The 15526-nt window shown below is 40.9% G+C and overlaps 1 protein-coding gene across 1 annotated transcript; it reads left to right on the top strand.

The window, feature by feature from the left end:
• Window positions 1-1762: 1762 nt before the first annotated feature.
• Window positions 1763-14738, top strand: FAS (Fas cell surface death receptor). Its single transcript, XM_071563439.1, has 9 exons — window positions 1763-2364; window positions 7216-7369; window positions 7930-8070; window positions 10861-10975; window positions 11465-11529; window positions 11879-11953; window positions 12100-12161; window positions 12648-12672; window positions 13514-14738. The coding sequence occupies exons 1-9, from the start codon at window positions 2263-2265 to the stop codon at window positions 13843-13845; spliced, it is 1071 nt and encodes a 356-aa protein (XP_071419540.1). The 5' UTR covers window positions 1763-2262; the 3' UTR covers window positions 13846-14738.
• Window positions 14739-15526: the final 788 nt, after the last annotated feature.

Below are 15526 nucleotides of genomic sequence, written 5' to 3'. Positions count from 1 at the left end.
TATCTCTCAAAGCTCCCTACCAAGACAAAAACACTCCACTGCAGAACAGCTACAGGCAGAGAGTCATCACACCCCCGAGGCTGCTGGGAGGAGTGCAAACCACATGCACCTGAGAGACATCAGCGGAACATACTGGATAATTAGGGCAAGAGACCCACCGAGGTGTTACCCAACACTGAGCAATGCCTGCTGAGGGCCTAGTCACATACAGTTTTCATTTTAGAACAAAACACGATCTCCTGAGTGATGAATTTGGAAATAATTTTACCAAGCTTTTTGCTGCAGCAACCATCCAGTTGCAGTGGACAACGTTGCTTGCAGTCCCCACTTCCGCTAAAAGTAGCAGCTTCAAGTACACAGTGATTTGGGTTTACCCACCAAGAACTACAGACATGTAACCAAGGCACTACACCCAAGGGAGATGCCTCTCCTTCCTTATATTCCATACTGCCACTGGGAAGGCAACAAAGTTGCTTGTTCAAAGATACTCCAAAGGCATCATCTCTAAAAATGTGTCAGAAGTACATCTCAGTTTATCCGGAAGTGGTTAAAAAGCTTGAAAATATTTAAAACAGTAGCTACTTTTTTTGTGATGTTATGAACCCAGCTTATCTGTATGGCAGCTCAGAGCCATACCAGTAGAAAAGCTGAAGAGTTTCTGAAAATCTGAGTCATAAACCACTGAAAAATGGTGTTTAAAACGAAAACGCCAGCTCAATTGCAATCATGTCTTCCCAAGGCAATGGCATCATGTCAAAACCTGAAAGATCAAATCATGTATCAATAACTGACACCATCATGCTATTTCTAACTCTGCAAAGGAGGCCAGACTACCAGTATTTCAAAACAGTTAAAGCTTACAGGGAAAACACAAATGACTAGGAATAGCTACAAAGTATTACAGGCTTGAGCAATCCTTTCAACACGACAACAAAGGGCAGTATCTTCTGCTGCAAGGGAGTTCAGCCTTTTCTAAGTGACTGCACCACTACTACTGATTAGGGACTCCTTGCCCCAAGCCTGTCCTTAATCAATCCTGCAAAAGCGAAGTTTCTGTCCTCGGTGGGGAGGAAATTGCTCCGCCCAGCAGCTAGGACAGGAAGTAATTTCCTCATTCCCACTCCAAAGTTCGCTGACTTCGTGATCTCGGCGTCGTGTTTGGCATTCACAAGGTCCAGAGTGGGTGTCCCCGGCGGAACACCCGCGATCCCCGCGGAGAGCGCTGGGCCCAGGACAGCCAAAAGGAGCCGCCGCGCCCTCGCTCCGTGTCACCGCCGGCTGTCCCGTGCCGGGCCGTGGGAGACCCTGTCCGGGACCGCTTCACCGCGTCGGACACCTGCGGGGAGGCGGCAGCGCTGCCCATCGCCGCGGCAGCTCCTCCGCACCGCTCAGCCCCACGCCTGGGATGGGCAGGGCCGCGTTTGCCACTATGGGAGGAGCCGAGTGGGCAGTGCCGGGTACTGTGCCGGGACGAGTGAACTTCCCTCAGCCGGAAGGTGCGGGACAGCGCTGGGCAGCGGCGGAATGGCCCGAGAGTTCCTTCCTCTGCTCATCGTAAGTGTCCGCCCGAGCAGGGATGCGGGGCGCTGGCGGGCGGGCTGGCTGCTCGGCCGCGGACGGCGGGACCAGCCCCGAGCGGGGACCGCGGGGCCGGCGGGAACGCGGCGCAGCCGGGCGGCGAACGCTGCCTGGGTGCTGATCGCCGCCGAGCGACAGTCTTCTTACCGAGACTCCAGCTACTTGATTTAGGTGATGTTTTAAAGAGAAAAACACACACACACACACTACAAAGTTCGGACACTTTATGATTTTACAGCAGGCTGAAGGGAAGTGATTGTTGTGGAAAAGCGGGCGGAAGAAAAGGGGCATTGATGCAGGTGGCTGTCAGGGACACCAGGTCGTGTGCTGAAGAGGGGGGACCCAGGGGCAGCTCAGTCCGCAGCCATCCGTGCTGTCCGGAGGCGCTGGCGGGGCACGCTGAGCGTCCCGCACCTCCAGGGCGGTGCGATCGGCACCTGCCAGGGCTGCAGCCACGTTAGGGAGAGCTGACTTGCACTGCGCCTCGGGGGATCTGCAACACGGCGATCTGGTAAAGAAACATAAGAGCAAACACCCGTGAAGGAGAAGTTTGAACCACTGTGACAGTGACCCAGGAAAAGCTAGAGGAATAGTCTAAGCCTGGCGGCATGGTGTGCACCGTTTACTGGAAGCAGTGGGGCAGGGCTTTCCCGTCGTGCCTGAATCAGCCCCTGCGCACACGGTATGTGTCCCTGCAGCTTCAGAGCTTCGGTCTCCTGTCTCACTCTCATTGGTAAAGTTCCCTTCACGAACACCCATTTTGAAGGGCTGCTGTCAACAGGAAAGGTAAGGGAGGGTGTCAATGCCCAGCACAGGGGTCTCCGCTGGTGCATCAGGCCAAGGAGCTGTAGTGGCAGCAAGCGCCAGGCCAGGAGACCTAGGGACACATGGATGCTCTGGCTCGGCCTGCGCTCCGGTAGAGCCGCCCTGAGACAGCCCTGCTCCCAGAGCTCAGAGGTGGGATGGTAGGAGTGAGGGAGGTGACAGTGAGCCCTGCTGCACAGCACAGCCACCACCTTCCTGGAAGTGTGGACATAGTATACATTGATTCCCCAGCCCCAGTTCTCACCTTTTTCAGAGACAATTCACTGGAGCTGACGCTCAAAGTGTCCTCGCAGTGTGGTTACATTTGTAGCAAACACAGTTTGCTTTGCAGTTTGCTGGGTTAAAAAGCATGTTTTAATGCATAAACCACTCAAATTCTGATGTGATTTATTATGTAAGAGAAAGTAAACTATTTAAAGTGTTTCAGAGAGTTCTAGTTCCTCCACAAATCACCAGAGCATATTTAAATACAAAGAATTTTCATCTGCTGACAGAAGTGCATGTTATGTGTTCCTTTCCAGGAGCAGCAAATTACTTGCAGAAATACCAGTGTGGTTTGCTGTGTTGGAACTATCCAGAATATATATTAAGATTAAAAGCACTTTCTATCGTATCACATTGCTCCAAGAGAATATATAATTCATATTCTTATTTTCCAATTGTTTTCATATACCAACACCCCTTAGAAAGACCATAACACTCCTACATAGTTACTAGTTTTAAAAAACAATTTTTGTGTGGTTGGTTTTTGTTTTTTTTTTGTTTTGTTTTTTTTGTTTGTTTTTTTTTTTTTAATTAACGCATTGTTCCACTATTTATAAGTCAGTAAACCTGGTCAGAGTTTGGCATATTGTTTTGGTCAACCCAGAATATGAAAGCAGTTTCTTGAATGAGACCTCAATTTTGCTAGGAGCTCCATGCTGCGCTGAAGTTGCAGGGATAGTCATGCAAAAGTATCAACAGCCCATACAGTTAGAAAACATATAAGTTCTTATTGCAAAAAAGCCATAAAACTACTCAGAGATGCTCTAAAGGAACAGGCCATCTGAAGAGAGTTAAGTGCTATCTAAATATTTTAACAGTAATTTTTTTTTATCTGATAAGACTAGAAAGCAGCAATTTTCTGGAAATTCAGAAGACACGCCTTTGAAACCAGGACTCCTACATTATTGCACTGATCCTTCTTTCTCATTTCACGGAAAATTAGCGTACATATTTACATGTGCATGCATAAACAGCCACAAAATGATGGGATGAACCAAGATTCAAGTGAAAAGTATAAGGGCCCCTATTCTGGAAACATGTCTGTGCATGTTTCCACAGCTAACTGCCTTTTTCTTTGCAGTAACTCAGCAAAGAGAAAGTCACAATAAGAAAACCATATTGTTTACAGAAGGGAAAGGGGAGGAGTTGCTAAATTTCTATTCTATCCAACTCTTCATCCTTAACCCCAACATGAAAGTGAGGTGAGAGCTGTTATTGTCGCTCCAACTCTCCCAAACTGTATTTATTAGATGTTCAAAAGTACTGTACTCCTGAAAAACAGAATTAAAAACCAAACCCCAACAAAATAACCAACCATCCGACTCCCAGCTCCAATGTATTGCTGTAATTTGCATGTGACTCAGATAAGATGTGAAATAGTAATGGATTGAATTTGGGCAGTGACTCTTTTAAGAAGCTGGACAGTAGCTGAGGCTTCTTACTTCCCAGGCACTGAATACGTGCATCTTCCTTGAAATTTAAGAAGCTAGGATGCTTGTAGTTGTGGGGAAATGCCAACTCCCATTGCTGGGCTCCAGAAAATGGAACTGGATTCTTTTTGTCCTTCTCATAAAATATTTTAGAATATGAAATACTATTTTTAAAGGTTATTTTGGTGCTAACTATGAACTTCAGCCTTGGTGAGACTAAAAAAAAGAGTTGGAGGGAAAACAATACTGGAGATTTTGGAAGCAGAAAATAGTTGTCATAGTGAAAGAATTGGATTAGAGAATTTTCTTAACATTACTGTTTGAGTGACATTATTTTTTGAAAAAGCCATCCTGACAGAGTTAATAAAAGGGAGATCAATTACAGAGAAAAGTGTATTAAAATGGAACTAACTACCAACCCAACTTCCACTAAGCAAAAAAAGCAAGAAAAATCTCCCCACCCCCCTTTTTTAACACTTAGAAAGCCCCTGATGAGCTCATGCACCTTGCTCCATGTAATGAATATGGAGTGGAGAAAAAAGGTCACCAAGTACTAAAAGCATCAGCCTTCTCTTTCATCAGTACCTATGGATTAGAAATGGGAGAAGTAGTTTGCCAAAAATAAAATGTATTATAACAGGAGAAAGCAGAGACAATTGTTTTCTCAGGGTTAACATTGTAAAGTTTTAAAAAGTCCTGTATGCAAATTACACATTCACACTCTTTGAAAGATGATATTACATGCCTATAAGCTATGTCTGCGGAAGCTTTTCAGTTGAAGCAGGTTGATATGTTATGAAGAATACTCTAATGAAAGAAAGATTTAGAGGCCTGAAAATTTCAAAATGACATGATTATTCAAAGAAACTAAAGTTCTTGTCACTCTGCCTTCAGAATGTAGATGAAAACAGGTTATAAGTCTCCTTAGCAAATACCTGTTGGTGAAAGCATTTTGGAGGACTCAGTTGCAATGGAGGAGAGCGAGCAGGTAGAAAACTCTCCTTCATTGCTTGGGCAATGCAGATGGAGAGAAACCAGAAAACTTGGGCTCACATGATAATTTTTATGGATTCTCCTAAGGTTAGATGTCCCTGACTGATGGATCTTCTCCTTGACTGCTTAGTTCAATCTAAGTCTTCAGTTTAGATATGAAAACTACTAGATTTTTTAGGTTAAGATGAGAGACTTAAAAGACAGCCTCTGTTAGTCATTTTAGGCTGAGAACATAACAGCTGTTGCTTGAGTGTACAAATCATAAAAAAGCACCTATCATCCCTGCCTGTACAAAAGCCCCTAAAGTGCTTCCTTTCTGATATTACTGTTACTGCTCAGTGGCAACAAAAAAAGCTAACAGGAAGCTAAATGACTATTGACTGTTTTATTTTTTTTATAAGATAAACCAAACTTTTTAGATAGCAAATGGCTTGCTGTTAAGTGAATGCAAGTCCTGGAGGATAAAATAAGTTTGAAGAAATTAGGTTGTTGCTTTAAAAAAAAAAGTCTCCAAGATTTTATCAGTATTCCTTCTATAGGAAGGCATTCTAAGACATCTCTGCGAGTAGAACCAATGTAGGTATTTGGTGCTGCTTAAGTGTCAGATTCTGAGAAGTGACCCCCTCAGTTCTTGTAAATGTACCAGGAAGTTCATCTCCGTGAGCAAGAGCGGAGGGCTTCCATCTGAAAGTGTTATGATTCTGGAGCCCCTCACTGTACCAGCATAGCTCACTTGTATAAAAGCATAAACAAGAAGCACAGAAGTTTGTTTGTGTGAGGGAAGATGTGTCACTGTACACACCATGTTTGCAGGTGTTTGGTAAACACATAAAAAAATCAGCTGTTTTGCTGATATTAGTAATTTAGAAAGATGTTTCCTTCTTTCATTATATCCAATTTTCTGCACAACTCACTGGACATTTTCTTCACACTGCTTTAGGGAAAGCCAAATGAGAGGTTTTACATCCATGACTACATTTTAGTAATTATTTTTAATTGGACTTTCTAACCCCGTATTTGGTAAGACAGTTCTCCCAGGAAAAAGGAAAACAAATCACACTAATTTGACACATCCATTTGAAAGCTTCTGCTAAGGTCTTAGATTGACTTTAACCTTTTAACATCATTACACTGGGATTCAGAGAAGAGCTCCCTGAAGCTTTGACAGCAAAGGAAGAAACAGTACTGATCAGAGGAAGTGATGCACTGAGCATTCATGCCCACAGTTCCTCAAGTGCTAAACTGCTCTTTTGTATTGAAGCTTTTCCTCCAGGTGCAAAGAAAAGTCTTCTTAATTTCAGCCTAGTAATTAATATTATATGTTAATATTAATTAATATATTTTTAAACAGATGGCTTCTAAGGAAATAAAATGCTTTCCACCCTCCCATCTCTGAATAAACTTGAGGATCAAAAGAAGTGGCTACTTACAGAAGTCAGCAGATAACACTTCCTTCACTTTAAAGCCCAGTTTGATATCCAAATCCATTTTTCATAACGAGTTTTCTACATCTGACTAAAGTTATGGCCAGCATCTAGGCAGTACATAGCTCCATTATATAGATATCTCATATTTAGTGCATTCAGAGTATATGCAGAATTCCCCAGAAACGATTGTTAAGAGGATGGCAAACTGTAGTAGATTTATCCTTTTCATTTTTCCACTTTACTTCAGAAAAGACAAAAAAAAAAAAGGAAGAAAAAAGAGAAAATGGAATGGTTTGACTTCTGGTCCACAGTCTTTATTGTTATCATGAAGAGGCAGGCAGGAACAACCAGTAAAGCTCCCATTGACTAGTAACAGAAAATAACCAACAAAACCAAACAAAAAATCCCTAAGTACTTTGCAATTTAACTTGATAGTACATTCAAAGAAATTCAGAGACCTGGATTAGTTGTATATTAATTTTAAAGGAGGGTGCCTGTAGTGGTAGGGTTCATGGCTTTAAGTGTAATATGTGTCCTCATTGTCCATTACATCTTCTAAAGTAATGAACAGTTTTAATAAGCAGATGAATATCAATATGTTTAGCTATGGAGTAACACTACTGATATGACTGCTAGTATTAAAACACACCTACAGTCCTTGACAGGTTTTTGTCTAATTTACTGTTCCTCTCTCCAAGGTGTCTGCCTTAATTATTGAAGCACAGTGCAAAAACTATACTGAAGCTCTAATGCACGGAGTGTACAATAGGAGGATCATTGCCAAGAGGGATACTATGTGTAAACAGGATGAATATGATTTAGATGGTCAGTGTTGTAAGAAATGTAACAGTGGTGAGTATCATTGTAAAACCGTATTGAGAAGTCATTAACAGTGGAAACCACAGCATGCACAATTTCTTTGTTCTGGGATAAGTGGTGTGAGGTGGTTTCCTAGATGCAGTGCTTCATTCTAGCTGTATTTTAATTTGTTACAGGACTTCAGCCGCTGTAAAAGTATTTTTTGAGCTCGATGTACCAATAACTTCTCCCCACAGATAGTAGTTCTCACATAACATGCTTATTACAAAAGAGTCAAGCATTATATACATGTATTTGAAAGAGGTTAAAAAAGTGAAAACGTGCTCTTGCCTTCAAGATTCCACATATTCACAGGTGTTCCAATTTTGCATGTATAGTTTTGTTTGCTGTGTACTCCTCCAGTCTTAAATTGGATGAAAAGGGGTGGTAAACAGATCTTATGTATACTATATTCCTGAAGTGCGTATACATATGCATAAAAATATAGGTTCCATATTTGCAATCAAAAAGTATTAGGGATTAAAAATAAAATTCTGATGCAAGTCTTAGAGCTGGTGGCTTCTGTCCAAATTCTTGTTTTTATTTCTCTACAGGTTTTGTTAAAAATACCGGTATTGCCTGCCCAACAGATATTAGCAAACACTGTGTTGCATGTGAAAGTGGAAAGGAGTTCATGAATCACCCCAATGATTTGAGCAAGTGTAAGAGATGCCGTTTGTGCGACAGAGTATTTGGTATGTCTGTAGAAATGGAAACTAGTAATGACTTTTCTTTGATACATGATTTCACCGAAAAGTCTCCAACAATCTCTGAATAGTGGGTAGCATACAGATTCAAAACTTTTAATGGCAGAATGTGAATTAATTCATGAGAAAGTAATAAGTTTATCCTCCAGTTCTCTTTCACCAAGCACAAAGTAGGAAGAAGAATAGTTGGTCCATTATTTCTCCTTATATCTGCCTTTCTTTAGCCACAGCCAAAGTCCTTGTGAAGCAGAAGCTACACATACTGGTTAGAATCCAGTAAGAGAAGCTCTTTCTCTTCTTGCTCTCTGTGTAAAAAAGGGATGTAAGAAGCAATGATGTGAGAATTCCCAATGGTTTCTTTTGTAGTCTTTCACGTAATTAAATATATTATTTAAAATAGCTGGAGATGGTAGTTTGTTGTTTTTTATACATTCAAGATGTTATGTGGGATATAGAGTCAAATTATGAGACTATGAGGCATGCCTTACTGGGTGCCCCACCTACCCCAGTGTTCTGCATTCAGCAGTACAGGCAAGAAATGCTATTTAGAGATAACACAAACAAATTTACCTATTTTCTATGGTCTGTTCCCTGCAAAGTCTATCAGCATCCACAATTGTGGGAAAGGACATTAGAAGATCCATTCCTGCCTAGTCATTTTAGTGTCTATTTATGAGCCCATTTTGCATGAACCTGCTGGGTAACACCAGCTTCCAGAAATTTACTACCTGTTGCATAAATACCTGTCACAGATGTAATTATTTTTCAAATGCATTAGACTTATCTCCCACCATTTCACCGAGGTGTCCTGCAGATCTAGTATACTAGAATTAAAGAAATGATAGTTCTTCATTCCTCATATCCAAGATCAAGTGTAGTGAGTGGAGAGACAGCTCTTAACTCCAATATTGTTGTACTCAGATCACTGCTGGAATATCAGTCTCCAGTGCTCGCCTCTTCCTGTAAGACCTCAATATGGATGGAAAATTTTACTTTCATTTGCTACTATAAATAAACACTTTTGCTTGGGTGATGAAGTTGGTAAGAGAAAAACAATTCGGTGTTATGTAAAATGCCACAAATGACTATATTATTTAAACTGAAGGGAGGAAAAGAGTAATGGGATGGTTAGTCACAATATTCCACGGACAATAATGTAGTTGAAGAGAAGTCAGTAGAAAACCTTAGACAAGAGGAAAATTACCACTGAAGTTCTATGAGAACCATTGTGAATATAGTCTACCTGGACTTCAGCAAGGCCTTTGACACTGTCTCCCACAGCATACTGCTGGAAAAGCTGGCAGCCCACGGCTTGTATATGTGTACTCTCTGCTGGGTTAAGAACTGGCTTGATGGCTGGACCCATTGAGTGGTGGTGAATGTTGCTGCGTCCAGTTGGCTGGTCACCAGTGGTGTTCCCCAGTCTACCATTAGCAAATTTGCAGATGACACCAAGTTGGGAAAGAGTGTCAATCTGCTGGAGGGTAGGAGGGCTCTGCAGAGGTACCTGGACAGGCTGGATAGATGGGCCCAATCCAACATGATGAGGTTTATCAAGACCAAGTGCCAGGTCCTGCACTTTGGCCACAACAACCCCAGGGAGCATTACAGGCTTGGGACAGAGTGGCTGGAGAGCAGCCAGGTGGAAAGGGACCTGGGGGTTCTGGTTGACAAGAAGCTGAACATGAGCCAGCAATGTGCCCAGGTGGCCAAGAAAGCCAATGGGATCCTAGTCTGTATCAGGAATAGTGTGGCCAGCAGGACTAGGGTAGTGATTCTTCCCCTGTACATGGCACTTGTGAGACCTCACTTCAAGTACTGTGTCGAGTTCTGAGCCCCTCAGTTTAGGAGAGTGATTGGGCACTGGAATGGTCTGCCTGGAGAAGTGGTAGAGTCATTGGAGGCATTTAAGAAGAGACTGAATGTGGCATTGAGTGCCATGGTCTAGTAGACAAGGGTGTTAGGTCTAAGGTTGGACTCAATAATCTCAGAGGTCTTTTCTAACATAGTTGATTCTGTGTAATTCTGTGATTCATTGTTAGGATTGTTCATGTTTGCTATTTCCATGAGTCGCTTCAGCACTGGTTTCTGTAGAGCTTCATCAAATTTTGAAAGATAGCATGGTTTCCCATTATAGCAGGGCACTGAATGTAGTAATTCAAAACTTTATTCGATTTTTATATGCCTAAGAAAATAGCTTTCATACTTACAGTAATTTTTAATACAGAAATATTTTTCATAGATGAAGATGGCATCATCATATACACTGAGAATAAGAGAATATTAATTCATTTGTGTTTATATTTAAGCAGAATACTTAGCAAGAATATTTTAGCTAAAAAAATGTGAAATTCCTCATCTTTAGAGGTCCTCAAAAAAAGCTAAAACTTGTTGTCTGTCATAGAGAGTGAAGAACCCACCTTCAACATTAGGTGGGGAGGTGGGCTACATGTTTTTCTGAGTTTCCTTCTGGCTTTATGCTTCTGAATGGGAAAAAGAAATTGGGATTTGGCAGTGCCGAAGGAATCCTCTCCTGACAAGAACTTCATCGTGTGATCAGTTTTCTGAGTTCTCAGCCAGCAGAGGTCTCTCTTGCCAGCTCCATATTCCCAGCGCTCTGGCAGTGCGGCTCCATATAAAAGCTGTGGATGTGTGTTCTAAAGTTAAGCCTCGCCAGTCCCAGCAGTGGTAGAGCGAACAGCTTGTAATCTAAGGACAAGAACTTGTAAGCAGAAGCCTGCTTTTTCAAACTTCTACATTTTGAGAAATTTATTTTAGGTTTAGAGGTTGCAAAGAACTGTACCCCAGAAAAGGACACAGAGTGTGCCTGTGCAAAGAACCATTTTTGCAACATTTCTTCCGGACCATGTGGGCATTGCAATCCATGTACCATGTAAGTTCATGCCTTCATAACTACATATGAAATTGTTATTATCATATGTTATCACACTTTTTTTCCAGCTAGTTACAAGACAGAGGCTAAGGTGACCTGTACCATAAGGAAAAGCATACTAGTTTTCCTTTGCATGTGAGATGACTTAGTTCAGTCAGCTCAATTTGCATCAATGGAGGCTTTCCAAAGGCATGCAGAAAAACTTATATATCCACTGAGTCTGTATGTACTTTTCAAAAAATGTAATAAAATATCTGAACTTTTCTGTTTCCTTTGTGTGCTCTGCTGTTACATTCAGAAAATAATTGCACACCTTTTCCCACTCCCACGCCTTTCCATGCTATTTTCATACCTCTTAAGTTCTAAGCTCCAAGATTTTGATATATGAAATATTGAGCTGATAAAAATGTTAGAAGGTTTTGATTTGGTCTTTTGACAGTTTATATAGAGAAAAAAAAATCCCTTAATTTTTGTTCGTGTTTTCTGCAGATGTGAAAGTGATGTAATTGAAAGACAATGTACTTCAACTTCAGACACTGTGTGTGGAATAAAAGGTACTGTTTTAAAAACAAGCAAAGTCTAGCATCTACTGTATTTTGACAGACTATTGCAACTGTAGTTTATACACACTGGTGTGTAGTGAATTGTGACAGCTAAGGCTGTGATAGCTACTGGGCCCTGTATTGACCTGTGGAGTATGATTTTCCCTTGATCACAGTGCAGTTGTAGAAGCTATTAATCCTTTTCAGGGGCAACTCAACTTTAAGTAAGAGGCAGCTTTGCCATTAAGAAACAATAGGAAAGCTTTTAAAATCTGACACAGTCTTGTCTAAAATTTAGAGTATGTTGCTTTATTGCATTTCTTAAGTTGACTTTCATGTGAGCTTTCCAATGTTCCAACAGAAACAGGAATGCCGTCGTGGGCCATTGCTTTGCTAGTTGTGCTAGTACTAGCAATACCTGGAGTAATATTCTGGTGTAAGTGATTCCCTATTCCTTATTCTTGTTATATTCTCAAGAAGGTATTCAGCTGCTTGCTCAGATGTAATTTTATAGTCTTGGAGTCTAAAGGAGAGACATACTGTCCTGGATTTTAAAAACACTTCTTTTTTCGTTTGTTTCAGGGAAGAGAAAGCAGAGGAGTCTTACAACCAAAGAGAACCCAAGTGAAGTAGAGGCTTCTTATGTGAGTATTTTTGTTCAGATCACAAAAACCTCAGCTTTATGCAAAAAAACTCTGTTCCATTTCAATTATGTTGGGATTCCCCAAACACGTGTACCTCTCTTCTGTGAAGTTAATGAACTAAATTTCACTACAAGGATTCTTTTGGGAGCAGTAAGAGAAATCCTGTATTAATTCTTTAAGATTGGTTGGCATGCTTCCTACGTTACATAATCAAGATCAAAACTTCATAAATCGTCTCCACTGACTCAGGGTCTCTCCCCATGCATAATTTTAGGCAATAGCAGTTGTGAGGTGATTCTCCAAGCTTACTCAAGTCAGAAGAGCTCTGTCTATCTGATCTGATTCCCTCAAAAATAAAATGGGGGGATCATGGAAAAAACTAAAAGAAAATTAAAGAAGTGTCATGAAATATATTTATCCTCTTATACCCCATTGGTGTTTTACAAAATGTGTTTCTACTCATTTCTCTCTTGCTTCTCTTTTCAGGAGAACGTACCTCTCATAGACCTAGGTAAGTGACAATTTCTCAAACTCAGTAGGAAAAAAAAGAGGTACAGAGATGTAAATCCTACACTAAGGAAAAAAAAAAAGGAGTATTTTGTGTTGATTTTGCTGCTGTCCAGACCTGTCATTCTAGCACAACAGCAAACACTTGCTGAAGAAATACAGTTCATATTGTGCTCATTATGGCATTTAGTGGTATCATGAAAGTTTTGCCTCAGCAGGAATTTCTATTGTATAGGAAGCAATTACTCATTGTCTAGAGGTGAATTTCAGTTCTGCACGTGGGCATGGACAGAAACACTAGGAGAAAGCAAGCTGCATTTCTAGAATCATGGATAATTGTGATACAGGAGTAGTCCCACACACAACAGTGGGATCGCAGAATCACAAACCTACAATACATTCAAGGGCAAATCCATGGTAGTAGTACACAATAGGAAAAGACCATAAGGTCTAAGATGATATTACAGCAAAAGTCCTGCCCTGTTCTAGGACCTCTCCCAAAACTATTTTGAGAAAAACTGGTACATGAGGGGTGACCAGACTTCAGTGTTAGAGAAGGACAGAATAGGTTACAGAGGGAACTTATATTCTAAGTGGTATAAAGCAATATGGTTGCAACCCTAAATCTTTGAAATACAGAACATTTGGTAGGAACATGTAAAGGCAAACCTGCTATGTATTGTACAAAAATTACAAATAAAACTTACTGAATCATGAATACCTGAAACTTTGGATAGGTGAATCATGAATCATGAATACCTGGTTTGGATAGGAGAAGTATCAACTCTGAGTGCAGGTGATAAAACCCTAAGTGCCAAGTGCATTAATTTTGTTTTTGCTCCTAGATGCTGACCTGAGCAACCATATTCCTGATATTGTGAAGGAGATGACACTCCCAGAAGTCCTGGCATTTGTTCGTCATCACCATGTACAAGAACCTACCATAGATCAGATTACTCGGGATTGTGCTGGTGATACATCTGAGCAGAAGATTAAACTGTTTGGAACCTGGTATCAACATCATGGGATGAAAGGGGCCTGTGGAACCCTAATAAGCAGTCTGAGACAGTTAAAAATGTGTGCTGCTGCTGATAAAATTGAGGGAAAACTGAAAGCAGCTTTCTCCAGCCGTCAGGAAGGGAGACAGTCTTATAAGGGTGACACTGAGCAAAGCTAAACCTCAACTCAGGAAGGCTGAAACTCTTACAATAGTGCTGAGCTAAGTAAAAAATATTCTGGAAGTTTGGAAAACACAGCACAGAGTCATTTGAAAAGTATTTCTGATTGAATTAATACTTTTCTAATAATATAAGTAGCAAAGCTTTAAAATGGCATTTTCTTTGGCAGTTCTGATTGACTGAAGAAAGTTACTATAGGAACAAGTAATAATTATGATTTTTGTAGCAGTATCTTTCATTTAAAGAAAGGTTTACCTTTTTTGGTCATTAAGAACTGGAAGCTTTATGACTGGTTCACTAAAAGTTACAAAGTAAGACTGCAGCTATAGGATTCACTACAAGAAGAAAAAAGTTGTCATTATTTGAAGAAAAAATATTGTTTAAATGTATGGTCCTGCATTACTTAATCAGTGTAATGTTTTGCTTACATTAAAACTGTGGATTGTTGCATTTTTCAAAGTGAAAACTCTGGTGTTACAAGTCCACAAAATGTACTAGGAAGAATACCTGGAAAAAAACCCCCACCCTATTATACACCTGAATTATTTGGAATGTAGGTGTTACTGTGTAGATTTTAAGCTGTTGCAAATGGGATTTCTACCTTGCATAAAAACACCTCTGTTTGTGTGTTGTATATATGTGCAAGTTTTCTATGCAACATCTCCTGATTCTAAGTAACAGTAATTATTTATGTTGTTCTCTGCAATGTTTGTAAGCCTCTTCTAATGTTAAAACTCTTCCAAGAAATAGGAGCTGAAGCAGCACAACAGAACCGTGATTTCTGGAATGTAATTTGCAGAAGGTGTGAAGCTTTTCTAATGCAGAAACTGATAGACTGAAAACATCTTTGTCATTAAAAAAAAAACAAACCTGCATAATGCATAACTGCTGTCTTTTTTATCCTGCAACATGGAGATGTTGTGTTTAGGTTTTCTTTTACTCAGGTTAGTGAATCACAAAAAAGGAGATCTCTCTAATAAAAAATCCACCTCAACTTTCTTCCATCACAGAGGGCTCTGCTTCTAAATTCAAAGAACCAGTATAGTGCTGGCAGCTTTGCTGTGAGGCCTTTCCCTCTCACACACCCATTTTGCAGTCTCACAAAATCTTTCAACAGAAGAGGAGATCCTGCTAGAAAGGTTTGATTTTTCCAGGTCACACAATAAGGAAGATGACTTACTTTGGCTGTGTGATCAGTTACCTAGAAAAAATCTCCAGCCAGTATCAAGACAGCCAAAACAGGAGAACACCTGCCTGATCTTGCCAATCAGTGTACAGATGTGGGAGGTAGGGTCCCATGGCTGCTACCTGGTCCCAGGACATGCAAAGGGCAGGGCAGGACTAGCTGCAGGGTGCCAGGGGCTGGCAATCAACCTCTGAAAATGCTGGGTGCCTGCAGCCATGTGAAGTTCCTCCAAAAGGCCTCTTTGCTGATAGTGAGATAGCTGGGAAGGCAGTATGTGGTCCTTGAGAACAGCTAGATATCTGTACGACACCACGTAGGAACCTGAAAGGAAAGGCAGGACTTGGCTTAGCTTTAAACTCTTTCAATGTTTCATAGACTTAACCCATTGGAGGTCTGAAGGACACAGACTCAGTTTGGTTGTGCGGCTCTCAAGCACCACACTTTAGAGCCTCTTGCCTCTAATCTGTCTGCATTTTCTAAGTGTCTAACCCATC

The sequence above is a fragment of the Pithys albifrons genome, chromosome 9 (genome assembly GCF_047495875.1).
Source record: "Pithys albifrons albifrons isolate INPA30051 chromosome 9, PitAlb_v1, whole genome shotgun sequence".
NCBI lineage: Eukaryota > Metazoa > Chordata > Aves > Passeriformes > Thamnophilidae > Pithys > Pithys albifrons.
Note: the sequence above shows the minus strand (reverse complement) of the source record. Positions and strands in the feature narration are given on the sequence as shown.

What these genes read in the sequence shown, in the direction of transcription:
- FAS (XM_071563439.1), top strand. Translation starts at nt 2,263, where the DNA reads ATGTGTCCCTGCAGCTTCAGAGCTTCGGTCTCCTGTCTCACTCTCATT. An exon ending in TTTGTGCGACAGAGTATTTG is followed by an intron (nt 8,071 to 10,860) that starts GTATGTCTGTAG and finishes AATTTATTTTAG; the next exon opens with GTTTAGAGGTTGCAAAGAAC. An exon ending in CATTGCAATCCATGTACCAT is followed by an intron (nt 10,976 to 11,464) that starts GTAAGTTCATGC and finishes TGTTTTCTGCAG; the next exon opens with ATGTGAAAGTGATGTAATTG.